This window comes from Aythya fuligula, chromosome 5 (assembly GCF_009819795.1).
Source record: "Aythya fuligula isolate bAytFul2 chromosome 5, bAytFul2.pri, whole genome shotgun sequence".
In the NCBI taxonomy this organism is placed as follows: domain Eukaryota; kingdom Metazoa; phylum Chordata; class Aves; order Anseriformes; family Anatidae; genus Aythya; species Aythya fuligula.
Window position 1 is genome coordinate 52,073,088 of NC_045563.1, and position 17,240 is coordinate 52,090,327.

The 17,240-nt window shown below is 37.7% G+C and overlaps 1 protein-coding gene across 1 annotated transcript in view; it reads left to right on the top strand.

Moving 5' to 3' along the window:
• EXT2 (exostosin glycosyltransferase 2) overlaps positions 1 to 17,240 on the top strand; it is a 69,645-nt gene that overhangs the window by 42,772 nt on the left and 9,633 nt on the right. The window contains exons 10-11 of the mRNA XM_032188183.1: positions 9,473 to 9,639; positions 16,926 to 17,069. Coding sequence (XP_032044074.1) covers positions 9,473 to 9,639; positions 16,926 to 17,069 — 311 coding nt within the window. The remainder of the gene's footprint in view (positions 1 to 9,472; positions 9,640 to 16,925; positions 17,070 to 17,240) is intronic.

The window sequence follows — 17,240 nt, forward strand, 5'->3', positions numbered from 1 at the left end:
ATTCCACTTGGCTCTTCAGCCAGTCTCTCCTTCGGTCTGTCTATTAGCAATCCTAATCTGTGGACTTCAAAGCTTCTGCTGTTTATAGCCTGTTAAAGCCAGGAAGTTTCTGATGGATTAGGGCAAGGAATGAGTTTGAAGTTTGTAATGTGCACCACTGTCACTGATAAAGTCAAGTTTATTACCCTACAGTAGTATCTGCACTTTTATGGCTATTTTCTTTTAATTGGTCGTAGCAAAGCTGAGGCGCTTGACCTCCTCGAGCATCAAGTGCTATGTTTCCTGGGTGTTTCCATATACAGGACACATTTCTGTATAGAAACAGGTCTTGGCTTTTGTCATTGCAGCCCTGTGGTTTTGTTTGGTGGGTGTAAGTGGGAGGGCTGGGTGGAGGGCATCGAAGTTGTCTTCCATACTGATTATGCACACTAAATTGAGAATAGGATTTGGGCCTCCTGAGGTGGAGCTGGCATAGTGCTGCATGAATGTGACATGAGAATAGTACCATAATTGAAAATGACACCAATTACACCTGATGCTGTTATCGGAGAAGTGTTTATTGTAAACAGAGAGAATGGGAAGCCAGTTGACGTAATCTTTTTGGATTTCAGAAAGGTTTCAGCACCATTTCTCACAGTATTCTTCTGGACAAGATGTCCAGCATATGGATAGATAAAAAAACATGATACAATGGGGGAACAGTTGGCTGATGGGTTGGGCTCAAAGGGTTATAGAAAATGGGGCTATATCAGGCTGGCAGCCAGTTGCTAGAGGGGTTCTGCGGAGCTCCATTTTAGGGCCAGTTCTCCTCACTGTTTGCATAAATTACTTGAATATGGGACTAGGAGGTGTTTCGAGTAAGTTTGCAGATGATATTAAATTGGGACGAGATATTGACTCCCTCAAGAGTAGAGAGGCCTTGCTTGCGGAGAGACCTTGACGAATTAGAGGGCTATCAACAATATGAAGTTTAACAAGAGCAAGTGGCCGTGCCTGGGAAGAGGCATTGCTGGCTGTACTTACAGACTGGGGGACAAGAGGCTGAGAGCAGCCCTGCAGAAAGGGACCTGGGGGCTCTGGTTGATAGCAAGCCAAGTATGAGCCAGCAGTGTGCCCTGGGGTGCATCAGGATGAGAAAGCTGCAGCAGAGGAATGTAAGAGAAACACAGAAGTCTTGTGCAGACATTTCAAAGTTTTCAGAGAGCTTATGGTAAAAACGTTGGATCTTGTGTGCAACAGCAGAGAGGAAATATGTATGATAATGACTTTAATCTGGAACGTCAACACTTTGCAGAATCATTTTGCTGATCTTAAGCATTCTGTAAATGTAGGAGATGCGATCTCTGCGTCTTTGTCTGAGTTTTCCATTTATACTCAGCCATATGGGGCATGCAAGAAGCTTGTCAACCCAGCCGTAACGTCAGCAGGCCCATGACTACATGTATAGTATTAATAAAAAGGTTAAAAGCTTTGAAATACTATAGGAAAAAATATTTTTTTCTCACTCGCTCTGCATCCAATAAAATAAACATTGTGGTCCAACTGTCTGCTGCTGGGAATATTTGCGTAGACAGGATGTTTTTTTATTTTCTCTGTTCAGCCAAATACTTTTGCCCTTTCATTTAAATTTGTCTAAATTGCTAGTTCTGAAGTTCAAGAAAACAGTCTGTGATAGTAATTTCCACTAACATTTCATCATGTGTGTTTTAGTTGAAGAAATCATCTTGTCTACCACATACATGGTATAAAAACACTTAAGTCCGTTACTTTTAGTAAATGTGCAATGTGTAAGGAATCACATGTGATAGTTTGATTCCTTTTTAGGTTCAGTTTTATGAAAAAAAAAATGATTTAAAAAAAACTGTGTAGTATTTTCTCCGTAGTTCTTTAAGCAGTGTTTCCTGGAGCTAAATTGCTGATAATTTCAGAATAAGGTACAGATCGCTAGGTTTATAGATATTACTGCAACAACCACATTTTTGTTTGTTTGATACTATTAATTGACCACATTGATATAAAACATTGAGGATAATGAACCTGGGTGTCCTCTGGGTTACTGTGTCTTAAGAAAAAAAGCCTTCAGTGGCAGATTTTTTTTTCCTACTTTACTGGCACTGGTAAGAATGTTTTGTTGAACTACTTTTCAAGTTTTGAATTAATTTGGTTTCTTCACAATGTGCTTACTGCCATTTTCCTTGATAGCTAGAGAGCTGATTGAAGACTGTTTCAGTCTTCCATGAATCATCTAATGTTACTTCTGAAGGAAGTCTACAAATCTAGTTTAACACACCCAGCTGAGGCTCTAAATCATGTCCTATAAACCAGTAATCGGTTTCCTTATATCTAGGAGGAATTCCAATATTACAATATTTTTACAATACTGTAATTTATTACAATATTGTAAATATTCCAATATTCCAATATTACAATATTTTTACAATATTGTATTTTACAATATTACAATAGACCTGTACAAAAATTGCAGTGCAGGTAGAAATCTTTTTTGGACAGATAGTTTTAAGTGTAAGCAGGTCAAATACCCAAACAGACTTCTTCAGTAATTTCAGCCATTACTGAAGGAGTGCTAGTAATAAATGCTAAACATGCTTGATGTTGCTTTTTCTGACAAATTTTTGAAACTTCAGATATGAGCTGAGTTCTGTCTTTCAGTCAAAGACTACAGAAAGTCCTCATTAGGCTTTCATCATGCACTTCCATTAGTTGAATTCATACAGGCTGCTATAGGCTGATTAGAATGAGTATCAACTCATCAGGTAGGAGTTGAGCATCTGAGCAATTACAGATACATACAAAGAGGCATGTTTAGTGATTTTTATTTTTTTTTTTAATTCATCTTAGTCTACTTTGCACACCTTTTGGAAAAGTTTTTCCTTTTTGCACTTCCAAGTAGACTTCTGAGGAGTTGTGGAAAATCGGAGCTGAATATGAGCACTGGTGCCACGTAATCAGCAAACGTGAGATTCCCCTAGTTTTTCTTACCGATAAAGTAGAATAGAACAAGCATATTTGTATGAACATGTTTGTGTGAGTAGCTTCATGTGAGTCATCAAAATGCCATTAGTGTACCAGTGAGTGGATCTTTTTTTAAATTTAATTTATCATATTGCTCTTAATATGCAAGCATTCAGCTTTTGCCATCAGGAGTATACATCATATTTCCAGCTCCTCCTCATTATCCTTATCTGCTGCTTCCAACTCTAAATTCAATAAACCATCTGCATTCAAATATCACTTTCTATTTTTGAACTTGTTACTAAGAATGGGTGTCCCAAGGTTATTGTTTGGCTCTGCACAGCAGCTGTATTGATTCTCTCTTTCCCAGTGTTGAATGCTGAAACTAGAAATGGATGATGAACAATTAGAGCTAGTAACTTCCTATAAAAACACACTTCTGTTTGTGGACAAGTTAGAAAATAATGCTTCTACTGCTGGAGGACCCTTTCAGATGTTTGTAATTTACCAGTTTCTCAGAAGTGAGTGATCAGTGAATGATGCTATGTAACAAAATGATGATGCTGTTTCTGACAAAAAGAGGTAATATGCTCCACAGAAATATCACTCTACTATTTTTAATTCTCTCTCTCATGTATTGATTAACAGTTCCCTCATACCTGAGAAGCAGGTATGGATTTGAAAGCAAGAATTCATTATTATATATAACCATTTTGCAAGCTTGTGTTACTTATATTTTGGTACAAACATCTGATGCCAACCAAGATAGCAAGCCTAGGGATTTATGGGGTATGGAGATGGAAACTTTTTTAGGCAGGGAAAGGGGAGTCCTTCAGATTATGACAAAATTGCCTCTCATGACTATCATCCCTTCTCTTCATTATGACTTTCATTTAATTCACTGAGAGTTGTAGCTGAGAAATACATATTTAGAAGATTTTTATCTTTTTGCCATTCTCCTATTTGAAATGCTCAGTTATTAATGAAATGTAATTGCAACACTTTTTTTTTTTCTTTTTTTTTTTTTTCTTGGGATAGAGGATGTTAGCACTGATTTTAATCCTGAAGTTCATGGAAATCATCTTGAAATCATGCTTGAAAAATTTGCTGTGAGATGTGGAGTTGCAGGACTTAATGGCAGGATTGTGGGCTGGCCAGAAGTGCAGACATGTATGTGGTTGTTACAGACTGTAAGCCCATTAGAAATGGAAGCCGCATTTGGGAAAGTTTGGAAACTGCTGATTTTGTTTTTAGAAGACCACATACTGTTTTCTGTGGTAGCATCTGCAATCAGTGGATCAGTAGTCCTGAACAGCAAAGTGTCAAGAATGCCTGGAATCTTGTTGCCAAAGAGCAAGTGTATGTATTATCCAAACGCTAGCTAGTCTCTCGTAATTATTTCAGTATGATACAACAGGAAGGGCCTGTCTTTCTCCTCAGGCTCCATGCATAGATAGAGACTTTGTATACTTCAGGGAGCTCTGTTTTAATATTTTACCTTGGTCTTCTGCTGCATCACAGAAAGCCCTCACCAAGTTTAAAAGAAGTGATTCCTAGCGCAAACATGCGTATTTACTTCTGTATGCTTCAAGGTCCTCATGACATCTTGTTAGACTTCATCTGCCTTGTCCATCACTTCTTATCTTGGGCTTCTTTTGCCCTTGTCATACTTTGTTAAATGATGCAAATGCCCCTTTACTGTAAGAATTAAGGCATGGGCTTTTGCCTTGGTTATAATAAAGTCTACTAAAATGAGGATTACCCCCATATATGTTTTGCTAGTGCTCAGGTTTCTCAGAACATTACTTTTCCAAGCAGTGTATGAAAACTCAGTGTGGTATTAGAGAAGTGGCAGAACCTGTCTCAGACTTCTCTTTATGCCTCGTTCCTCCTACATGTAGAAAGGAAAAGTACTGTCTTCTCTTTTTGTCTTTTAAAATATTTTTTTTAATTTAAAGGACAATTTTAAGGAAGGACAATGTTAACCTTCCTGATGGATTCTGAGACTTTGGATTCTGAAGTAGTTGTCGTCTTTTATTGACTGTGTACTTCCGTTGGGGTCTTTTAGCAGGGCTAATTTTGAACCAGAAATATTTAGGATCTCTGAATGGAGTCTGCTGTCCTCTGTGACGGTCATTTTTGCTCAGGTAGTCAGTCTGGTGGCAACCCAAGTTAGTTTGTGTCATTACATTTCTCACGTGCTCCTTTCTCTGTAGGTAAAGCAACGCTTAGCATCCGAGGCAGTAAGTAGCCTTACTCTGCAGTATGCAAAATGAAAGAAAGGGTAACTGATAGCCCAATACGTTATTCAGAGTGTCTCCAAAACGCTTATTTTCCATTCATTTCTTTAACATAAGTCCAAACTCAAACAGTTTGTATTACGTTTCTCAAAGCACAAATATTTTAGAGTAACTTATCTCTTTTTGAGAATTGGTCATTTTGAGAGACTTTCCAAGACCTTAGTAAATCATGTGGGTTTAACAGGATTTGCTGACATCTGAGATGCATGCCAATTATGATTAGATTACACCTTCATTTTTCATACACTTTTCATTACTTTTTCTTCTGTTACCATAATTTAATGCAAGTGGCATGTCTGTAAGTAAACCATCAAATGGTTGATTTTTTTTAAGAGCTAGAAGTTTAAAGTGTCCTTGTTTGATTGATTTTATTCTGAATTATTATTTCACAATCCTAGTGGCTTTTCGGTTTTAATTTTTGTTTTATGGTATTATTGTACTGAAATAAAATTTTTGTTGCCATATTGTTCTAATTTTTCATACATATAGCAGGCAAAAGTCAAAGAAAAGCCCAAATAAAAAAGTACTTAGCATGTATAAATTATAAAGTTTGTTGATATTTATAAAGGCAAATTTACAAGTACATACATACTTATGGCAATTTTCCTTGCCTCAAACACTTGTGACAGTGGAATCTCTTGGGGATCCAGCAGGCTACTTAAAATTCTTTTATACCAATGCACAGCTTATAATTGGGTAATTCTAGACAATTAGCCCAAGGTCTTTAAGTAGCTTGCAAATGTTAAACAATCTGCAGCCTTTGGAGGCTGTGATGTATGTCCCCATGGAGTGGCTGTAACTGTCTTACAAATACGGTGCTTGCATGTTGTATGGTAAACCAGTGAGAAAGCAATGAGTAGGCTTGATAGTACAAATTTGCAGTAAACTGTTCTCTCATCCAGTGTTACTGCCTCCTGAGGTTAGGATGACTAATAAGATGGAAATCTTGGAATTAATTCGGTATTGTCTTACTGGAGTTGTCATTTCAGGTTATGGCTGAGGCAGGGAATTTCAAAGCCCTTGCATTTGATTAGCAATGTGGAGAATAAAACGCACTCATTTCATTATAATTAGAATCCCTGGCTCTTCAACATTTTTGTTTTGGCCCCTAGTGACTTGCTCTGTCCCCCCAGCTGCTGGCTGACTTCCATTGGAGACCATCAGTAGCATGATTTAATCCTTCAGACTGACTACTAATTGTTATTACAGGCCACTTCAGTGATGTAGCGTCACATCACTTGGGGTGATGCCTCTTGCTTTCTGCTAGAAGGAGAAGAAGTGAGTAAAATTGAACAAGAATCTGCATACATGTCAAATACAAGCCATGGTCTACAAGACCACCCAGATAAAGGTAGATTTTATAGTCACTTTTTTAGTCTCACAGGAATAACCTCAGGGTAGGAAACTAAATAAAAATATTGCCAGTAAATATCGGTTTATTTCTTCTCCTTTCTTTTGGCCACCCATGTATGCCAATCCTTCTTCCTAAACTAAAGCTCCAAGAAAAATTGCCCTTTGAAGACTTCTGGTGTGGTTTGGAAAGAGGATTTTGTTTTCCCAGTGAAGTAGTGCTTGGGCTCTGGTATCTGTAAGGAGCATGTAGCTCTGTGTTTTATTTAAGAGCATTATTTGAGCTGTTAAATCTGAGAGGCCCAGTGGCAATGAGGATGTGGACACTTGCTCCTGGGAGCAAGTTTTACTTGTATGTGTTGGATTGAGGCAGCTTTTGTTCTTCTCTAGTGCTAATTCTGTCTTCCTAGTTACAGTGGAAAGAGGGTAGAACTGTTTTTAAAGGAGATCTGATTCTGAATTATTATGGAATGAGAAGTGTGTGTGCATAATTGTATCACCTTACAACTCATTTACGTTTGGTTTTGCCTGAACTCCGGCATTCTTCAGATCCTTCTGCTGAGAACGCTTCCAGAAGCTGACCTTTTGTTTGTTTACAAACTAAAAGCATTTCCTAGGGTTAGAGTTTCCCTTATTTCGGCCTTTTATGGGCACTCATGTTGCCTTCTTCCTTTCGATCTTAAAACACAGAAGCAAGGGTCTTGTTTCCCTGTGCTGTTTTCTGAATTTCTGTATTAATCCTCATGTCCTAGGAATTTACGTTCAAGCTTTCTATTCTCATCCTGACAATGGCCAACAGTCTCCGTAGTGTTTGAGGCAGAAGGGACAGTAAGATCATCTGGGTTGACCTGTAGTCATCAGTCACCACATTACTTTGCAACCCAGTGACTTCGACTTAGCTTGAGCGCATTTTCTATAAAAATACCTAGCCTTGTTCAAAGGCAAGATGTACAGAATCAGCTACTGTCTTCTTCCAGAGGTTAACCCCTGTTACTATTAAAGACGACAACTACATTATCTATACTATGAATTTTTGTTCTTGCTTCTATTAAGCTAAGCAGGTTGATCAAGTTCCACCATAACACGTTCTCCTTCCCTCAGGTAACTTACATGGTTCTTTCTGCTATCGTTTCCAGTCTTCTGACCGGCTTTGGAACAAACAAAAAGCACCACAAACAGTATTTTGTCATCTATCTGACTGTCTGCGTACAAAAAAATTGTCCTCCACTTCCTTCCCAACATTTCTTACTGTTTACCCATCTACATACTGAAGACCTACATCAATCTATTTTGCTGAAGCAGCATGCTGAGAGCCAATGTCTACTCTGACCTCTTAATTTTTGTCAGTAGCTGCTTTTGAGAAAAAGTTGCCTTTCCTGCTGTTTAATGCTCTGTCGGTCTGCTTTTTGTTCAAATGTACCTAAGTTCACTAAACAGTCCGGAATGCTCTGTATGACCTTGTTGTCCACACTATTTTTCATGTCTCCAAGCTTTATATTTATTTCAGATCACTTTATATTTATTTCAATGGCTTCAGACTTTGTGTCAGTTCTTACACACTATGCTTATACATTTCCATTTGATACAGAGAGCAACTTACAAAATCTCTTAGTAGTCACTTTGTAGTTGATTTAGTGTATTTTCTCTTTTTTTTCTTATTACATATCATTCTGTCAGCCCCTTCATTTCACCAGTGTAAGAAACTTGTCTTAATTTTGTGTGCTGTCTACAACCTTGCCATTTAGAATGCATACTCATCTTACAATGCTCTCTTTTCTTTCAAGCTCTTGTTAAAATAAATGTTTACTGTGAAAGCTGGAAGAAATCAACACACCACATTTGTAGTTTAATAAATAGACAAGCATCAACTACACCTTGATGATTTAGTGCTTTAAAGATGCATCAAACTGTAATAATGTCTGCTGTTTTGTGCTGGAAAGTGGTTAAAAGTGCATGCAGAATTAATGTTTAATGTACAGTTCTTAGTTCTGCTGTGTTAGTTTTAGCTTGGTACTTCAAAGCTTAAGCCTCCGGTTATGCTTTTGTAGGAATAGAATATGACTTTCAAAATTTTCAATGTGTAAAAGCTTGCAGAAACTGTTAATGCACCACTTAAAGTGCTACATTTTAAACACAACGAGAAATGAAAATGTAACCTCATTCGAGACTGAATTGGGTCCTATTTTCTATCTACAGTTTCTTGTTACTAATTAGAGCATCATTTGATTTGAGATTTTTCATTGTTCTGTACTCTAGTGCTTTGTTCTACTTGTAAAGAGGGTGTAGGGTATGACTGGAATCCTTTTGCATTTATGCAGATTAATGTATTACTGTCACTCAGGACTTTGAAGGTGAAAGAAATGATTCAAATATGCTCACACAGAATCTACTCCTTAATTATTAATGGCCAATTGTGAAGTGATTAACAATTTAGGTATATCTAGGTCATTAATTGTTAAAATAAAGTTTGTTTTTTTCTCAGCAATTAATAGAGTTGACATTATTTTCAAATTCTTTATGACCGTAGACTTGCAGTCATCATGTATTTCTTCAAATTCTTTTAAATTGCTTTGAGTCCTAAATCAGAACAGTATCACTGATCCTTGTTGTGTGGTTATCCCAGCCTGCAGTTTCGGGCAGGCTAATCCCCTGTATAGTTTATCTGTGAAGCTCTCTATAGAGAGCAAAAGACGAAAATATAAATGAACTTCTCTGCCTCTTGTCTTCATATTTGCTTTGAGGGAATGGAAATCAGGTTATATTGTAAAAAGAAGCTAAGGTTGAAGTGCAGACTTGTTCAGAAGCAAAGTAACATATTGAATTAAATTTCTTCTAATATTCTGCTCTAGATTCCCTCTGGCCAAAGATTCGTGTTCCACTGAAAGTTGTTAGGACTGCAGAAAACAAACTTAGTAACCGCTTCTTCCCCTATGACGAAATTGAAACAGAAGCAGTGTTGGCTATTGATGATGATATCATTATGCTAACCTCAGATGAACTTCAGTTTGGCTACGAGGTAAGAGAACAGCCTTTTTTCCCCTCTCACACAATTTGACATTGTATGTGTATTTGAAATGGAGGAAGCACTGTGCAGTCTGCTGATTATTTTGCATCTCTGTTTATTGTGGCAGTTCAATGCTTTCCAAAGTATTTTTACAGATTGTCATTACTTTATAGAAAACACTGCTAGCTAACAGAAAGCTTTCCATAACTGGCAGAGTGATGCCAAGAGACTCCAGAAAATGTTGTGTAGATGTGTAATGGAAACAGTCTGGAGACTGTGAATAGGATTAATTTGATCAGTTTCAAAAAGGTTTCCAAGCATGACAACTCAATTGCTATACAATTTAGTATTTCAGATATTTCTGCAATTAATCCCCTCATTAAGCGGGGATTACAAGGATTGCAGTTCCATATCTTTGCACGCTCTTCATCTGATCGGACTGGTTGCTATGATGTGTTCTCTTCAAGTCAAATTGTTTGTTTAGATGTCCCACTATTAATCTGTTAGCATTCATGCACCTTAGAATAAAAAAAAAAAGAAACATAACAAATGTTAATTGGTCTCTTAGCCTGTAGAACAATGTTTTCCCTGTTGGTGGGGGCATGTTGCCATCAGATTCTTCCTGTACAGATTGATGGACAAGACAAGTTTTAGAGATTAAATGCTGGGAACAGAGGAGGCCTCCTGAGGACATGCCAAAGTAAGGTGGGGTGCAGTGAAAAGAGGAACTGAAGAATGTCAGAGAGGGGACACATGTATCATATGCTTTAAATGGCAAAGCTTCAACAGCTGCTGTTGTAATGAGGGTATCAACAAAAAGAAAGCTTGTCCAAATCAGTTACCCATGGCAGTACAAAGAGGTGAAGGTCTTTATAGGCGTTTTTGAGTTGTTTGTCCAAAAGCGCACTTAAAGCCACTGTTGTTTTCCTTCCAAAACTTTGGCTTAAGTGAGTTAATTTTGTCTTCTGTTTGTATCTGAGTATATGACGCAGTCCATAACCTGACATTACTGTTCTGTGCATGTATTTAAGACAAACATATGCTCTATGTGTAAATAAATCAGAAACTTTACAAAATGTAAGAGTAGATGTAAAAAAAGGTGTGAATCATTTATTCACATCTGTACCTGCAATATCAATGACAAAACAACACTAGGCTGCTTACACAAGAGCTAGAAAATAAGACTGTTATCTAAATTGAGTGAAATAACAAAAATCACTATTCAAAAGTCCAGAAAGCAAACTAAATATGATAGTTGTATCATTTTTAATACTCAAGTGCAGTTGCTAACACAAGATGATGTTTTTTGAAAGATTTTGGAAGTATTTATTTAGTCTGAATACATAAGTGGTAAAATAAGTCTTTCTTCCTCTGAAGTCAAAGAGACTCTTAGCAAGCAACAAATTTTTGGCCTCAAGAAGTTGCATGTGGTAATGTAGGTATACTGATGCCATAACGAAGATGTTAAGTACTGGAGACAGAGGTTTAATCTATCACGTGTATCTCTAGAAAGGAAATACTTGCCTTGCCAGGTTAAGAGTAACAGGTTAGTACATGGACTGTGAACAACAGTGAAGAGAAGACAACCAAAGGAAGGTGATTTTTTTTTTTTTTTTTGTGGCCACATATGCCTCTTTTCTATATGGTATCATGGTGACTACACTGAGTGCTTTAAGCACTGTGTTACAGCAGCAGAGCAATGAAATGTTGGCAGTTCTGCAAGCCAACTTTTGTCTGCATTGGTGCTTCTAACTACTGGTTTTGAGGGTGAGCTGATGTGATGAAAAATAGTAAATCCATAACGTGCATGCTGTGTAAATTCTGGCTCCATTTCCAGTTAGATTTTCATAGAGCTGGCTCAAGTAAATCTAAGTGACTGTGTAAGTAGTTCCAAATGAATCTCTGCTACTGGTGAAGCAGGCTTGGAGGGCTTCGGAGCAGAGGCTCGAACTGCAGCGCTGCAGTTGGGTGTCAGATCTGTCAGCCAGCAGTTGTGAGAATAGAGCTGCGAAGCTCGTGTGTCTGAGGCATTAACTTAAACACCCGTGGCTGAGAGCATCTGTAACGTCATGTATATTGAGACGAGTTGCCCAGGAAAGCGTTATCCTCTTGGAAAAAGCTGAGGCCAGGTGGTGGTGGTGCTGCCTGGTTTGTCGGCCTTCTGTGGACCGCATGCGCTGGTGGCAGGGGCTGTCCGAGTAACAGCCCTTATATGCAGTGTGTGTGTGTGTAACCATTTGGACTTGGGATTGTTTTGTCTGGAAGACTAAAACTTACGGCTTTTGCAGTTCTTTGTGACTATAAATCCTACTCGTTTTTAATTCTGAGAATCCAGCTTAGCACACAGCCGCCTAGATGGAAAACTAAAATGCCTTACTGAGCAGACAGTTGAGACAGACCCATGGGTCGTTTGAACCCTTATATTCTCGGATTGCTTTTTTTTTTTTTTTTTTAAACTTGTAAAATAAATGAGTAAGAATGTCTTTGAATACAGAAGCACAGCGAATTATTTTATAAATATACATTTTTCCTCTTAAGGAGGGTGAGTGATGTAGTTCCTACTCTCTGGCACAGAAATCAGGGGTTGAAGATTGATCTTTCCTGTCCCTGAGTGTCTGTGACTTGCTTGACAGGCCTGAGCTGGCTCCCAGATGTTTAAATTGTCCTCAGCCTGTGATAATTTATTTATCTGTTTATGTGTGTTACCAGAAAAGTATCTCTCAAACTCTTGACTCATTTGCAGGGGAATCCAGAGGGAACAGTAGCAGAATATAATGTTACTAGAAAGTTTTTATTTTAAAAGTACGTCTGCTTCTGCTTTGGTCATAAGAAGGGTTGGAAACGTGACATTCGGTAATTTTCTTTTCTCCTCCTGACATCCTTGAGACTTTACATTTAAACATGTGGCAAAATCTCCTCTGTCACAGACTTGTCTGAATGTATAGAGCAAGCCTAAAAAAAAACTGAAAACTTTGATCTCAGTACACTTTCAGCCATAAAAAATTATAGTAACACTCAAAGTGTCAGACGTTTTTTACTTGTTAAAAGTGAGCTATTATGGTACGGTGATTTATTGCGTTGCGTAAATCTATTGGAGCAAGCAGAAAAATAGTCCCTGTGTGCTGCTGCATTAAGGTAGCATAAGAATGCCTGTGACATTCTGACTTACGAAAAAAAAAAGACTATTTCTGTAAATTACATGGTGAAATCACAGGTATGACTTGAGGCCCTGGAAATAAACTGCTAGGGCTAGACAACTTTTCCCACTTACCAATCATTGTTGTTCACAGAGGGAATATCGGAGAGCAAGGAAAGGAGTGAGTATTTAGAATATCATAATCTTAAAAAATTAAAGCAGAACCATTGGCTGCTTCCAAAGAGTTTGGTGTTTGAATGAGAAACTGAGGGCATGCATTCTTGTATTCCCACCTCTGAGGCTCTGCTGGCAGGGCAGATTGCTAGCATTTCTATCAATTTGAAAAGCGGGGATAACTCCAAGTATGAAGTTCATGAAGACTTCTTATGAAGTACTCACACAGCACTTTGTCCTTACAAAGTATGACGGCAATATTAAAAATAATCCAAATTTGGATCATTGCTCAGAGTTGTGTGTTCTTTGTTTGTAGGCAGAATAGTTTGGTGCCTTGCTAAGTTTATTTTTTCTGTTGGAAACTTCTCGCCTACTGCTAGTGGATGGTGGTCTCAGAGCTCAGTTTTTCAGTGCTGTGGCATTCTTTAAAAGTTTTTTTTTTGTTGGTTTTTTTTTTTTTTTTTAAATAGAAAAATACAATAACACTTCTCTGATGAATCATGTATTTACTCGACTAAGCTAAGATCATCGTAAAACTTTGCCTTCTTTAGAACAATTTTTGCATGCCCATTTTGACTATTAAAAATGTATTTTTTGGATTCCCTTATAAGAGGGGTAATATACCAAAATAAGATATCCATGGGTAACTGTTGGCCACATTCAAATTTCTTTAAATTGAAAAGTTATTTTACAGATTATGTGCATGTGAAACATCACTTATTTTTTAATAAACTTTATGCTTACATTCTGCTTTTTTTAATAATAGCATAAGCTATCCCTTTGAGGACTGAGGGAGATCTGAGAGTGAAAGGGGCTCTGGGAAGAGAGAAGAAATGCTGATTGATTGTATTTTCTTTAATTTGTAGAAGATGGTCAGTGTTTCATTCTTATGATATTGCCATTGTAGCTTTGGAAACACAGGTTGTTTTTCAGTTTATACAACTAGAATATTTTTAAATTTCAATTAGCTCCTGAAGTTGCATGTAACCACTAATATAATATAATACATTTTATGCATAAGTGTTGGAGTATATTCTGGAGAATGAAGCACTTTTCCTTTCTTTTGGCTATATGTAGCTGTTGTAGCTGTTTTGATGGTATAGAGAAATAGAGCAGAATAGTTCTGGTTAGGAAGTAGAGAGACTTGTAGGCAAGTGAGGGTGAAGGCTATTTTAGCTAGGCTGAATTTCCATGTCTCTTGGGGAATTTGACTTGAAAATAAAAATCATCATTTTCTCTTGGTGTCTTTCAAAAGATTTTTAGTAAAGCTGCCGAGTCAGAGCTTTTATCTGATTTTTCATCTGGGAGATCGTTTGTCCAAAAATATTTATATTCAGTGTTGTCTAGCAGAGTCATTGGAATAGCGTTGTCTGCAAAGAAGCATACCTCCTCTTCACTTGGCAATATGTTTTTCCCTGGATGTGTCCCTTAGCAGTATTAACTCAGGCCATCCTTCTTTAGTCTGTGAAAGCTAATAAGATCACTGTCTAAGATGGAATGTATTCCTAACAGACTAATAAATTACAGGCAGCCATCAAACAAGAAAATGGACTGTAGTACAAAACAGAGAGTAGTATAAAAATCATTACCACAATTTCTATTCTGAAAGCTTCCTTATAAGCAGTAGCTGTACATAATAATTTTGGCACAAAACATTTGTATGGATTTGGGCAATGAGCTGGATGCAGCTATTTGGAGCCTTTCCCGGAGTTACCATTGAATGAGCTAGTGATGAACGGTAAGAAGAAGCCAAGCTTTTCCTCTGACTTCGATAGCATTACTTTTAAAAGGAATCTTTGTTTAATACAACTAAGTTATTTTTTAGATGCAGCAAACTGACAATTTTCAGAGGCCAGAGTCAGGGTAGTGTTGAGCTTTACCGTCATACAAAGAAATCTGCATTGGTAACATGCATTAGAGTTGGCTTTTATTTTGTTTGGACTCTTTAAGATGACACTGACAGCAAAAAGTAGAAAGAATATGAAGCTGCCGATGAGTGTTGGGAAGGCACTGAGGTCCCTTGGGAAGCAGTAGCTGAGCTTAATCTTTCCTTCAGCTGCGTTTAATATGCGTGTTGTTCCCTTTACAAGAATTCTTAGCCCAGTATGATACAGATCCATACTGCTCTGTCAAATTCTTTGCTGAGCCTCAGTAGCTCAGGTGCTGCTGCATTCCAACAGCTGGGAATTGGGCATTTTGAGAGTCAAATATATATATATATATATATATATATATAAAAGCATTACTTTTAGAGTCCCAGAAAGTGAGGAATCAAATTTTGGGAGTGGCTATGCCTCTGTCCTTTTGCTCTTTATTAGTGCTTTTAACATCGTGTCAAAATAAGTATCTGAATCCTCTCACTAGCTTGTCTTGAAAACAATTGTTGTTTTTTTTTAATAATTAGTTGGTGACACCAGTTTGTAACACATTCAGTGGATCTTATTTCTTGAGCTCCAAATCATCTTTGCTTTCAAGAGCCCTCTGCTAGGTGGTTGTCCTGTCTATATACTATCCAAGTACCTGTACCTTAGAACTGTCTAGAAAGATTGATTTCTGGATAAAGTACAAGTCAGAGAGTCAGAAGATCTGGTTCCCATTCTTGTTTCCTGTCTGATTTTTGGCAGGCTTCCTCATCTGTACGTTTGAAATAATAACTGCTCTCATCATGGGATTTTGAAGCTATGTTAACTGACAGCAATAAAATGTGTTGAGATGGATAGATGAAAAAAGGTATATCGTAATGCAAAATCGCAGAAATGTAGATAGAGAAGCAGTAAATTAATGCTGATTGTTTTATCATACTACTTTGGCCATATACTTGCATAGAGTCCTTATAACCCAGGCCTCCCACCTGAAACGTGCTGGCACCTGGAAGGTGCCCTAAGCAAACTGCTGGCAAAGTGAGGTTTGCTGTATCGTGGAATTACAGATAACACTTTCTATACTGTAAATTCAGCTGTAGGGTTCCTTTGGTTTTGTTCAGGGAAGAAAAGGTTTGCTTGGAAATTGCCCCTTGGGGATTTTTTGCTGTTGTTGATCATGCATGCACGATGAAATTTGGGTATGTGTTGGAACTCTTGTCACTTAACATTGTGTGTTAGAGAGTCAAGACTTAGTTTTCCAACAAATCTAGCAGTTACTTGAATCAAAATAAAGGATAAATTCTGAATTTTCAAGTAGAATAGATAAATACTAACTTCATTATTGATCAGTTAAAGGCATATGGTGTATTTAGCAAGCAAATAGCATCCAGACCCCTTTTAATAATTATAATCCTTTCTCTATTTTTTCCTAATGCAAAAATTGTCCATTATTTAATGTGGCCAGCAGTGTGGAGAACTGAGGTTGCGTTAATGATGCCCTTCTCCTTGTTCTTGTCTACTGTGTTTGATCCTGTAGTCAGCTACAAAATAATGTATGGAGTGACAAGGATGGTATCTTGATTGCATCCAGCTGTCTGGAACAAGTCAAGGGCAAAGAGGCCTTCCATGTAGCAGCAGATCCATACAAGCACCCACTAAAGAATACCAGAAATATTAAAATATAAGCCTGTTTTAAGCCTATTTCTATCAAAAGAAGCAGGTTGGTTAGGTCCGAAGCCAGCTGTGAAAGTAGTTAGGTTGTAGCCATATCTACTGAAGTTAACATCAGAAGTTGCATTTTAATTGTGCTTTGTTTTAGTTAGCATTTAAAATCTTCTTGAATAGCCAGTTGTATTTCTCCACAAGAAGGAAGTTAGCATGGCTTAGTGGCTGTTTACTCTGGAATGTGGTGGCATCCTTGAGCTGTAGGGTCCTTCCAAAGCAAGCTTGTTTTTTTCATACTTGTTCAAGGCAGCCACTGATTTCAGAAATTAGGACTTAATGAGGATTGTGGTCTTTGCCCCTCTGTATTTCTGCCTTCCCATAACAGAGGTTGCATCTGCACATTCGTGTTTGCTTGGAGTGCAAGCCTGGTTAGCACAATGTCATGTCTTTGTTCTCTTCAGGTTTGGCGTGAGTTCCCGGACAGGTTGGTTGGATATCCAGGTCGCCTGCATCTTTGGGACCATGAGATGAACAAATGGAAATACGAATCAGAATGGACCAATGAAGTCTCAATGGTGCTCACTGGGGCTGCATTTTATCACAAGGTATCTGTAATAGACAACTTGTAGTATACGACTAGTATACACTATGAACGACTCTCTTCAGGAGCTTTATGTGTTTTTGTCATTCTATGAGTGTTTTGTGGTGCCATAATTTTCTACAACAATCTGAGAACTAACTGCAAACTTTCCCTAAGCTTCTTTCTCTTTCTGTTG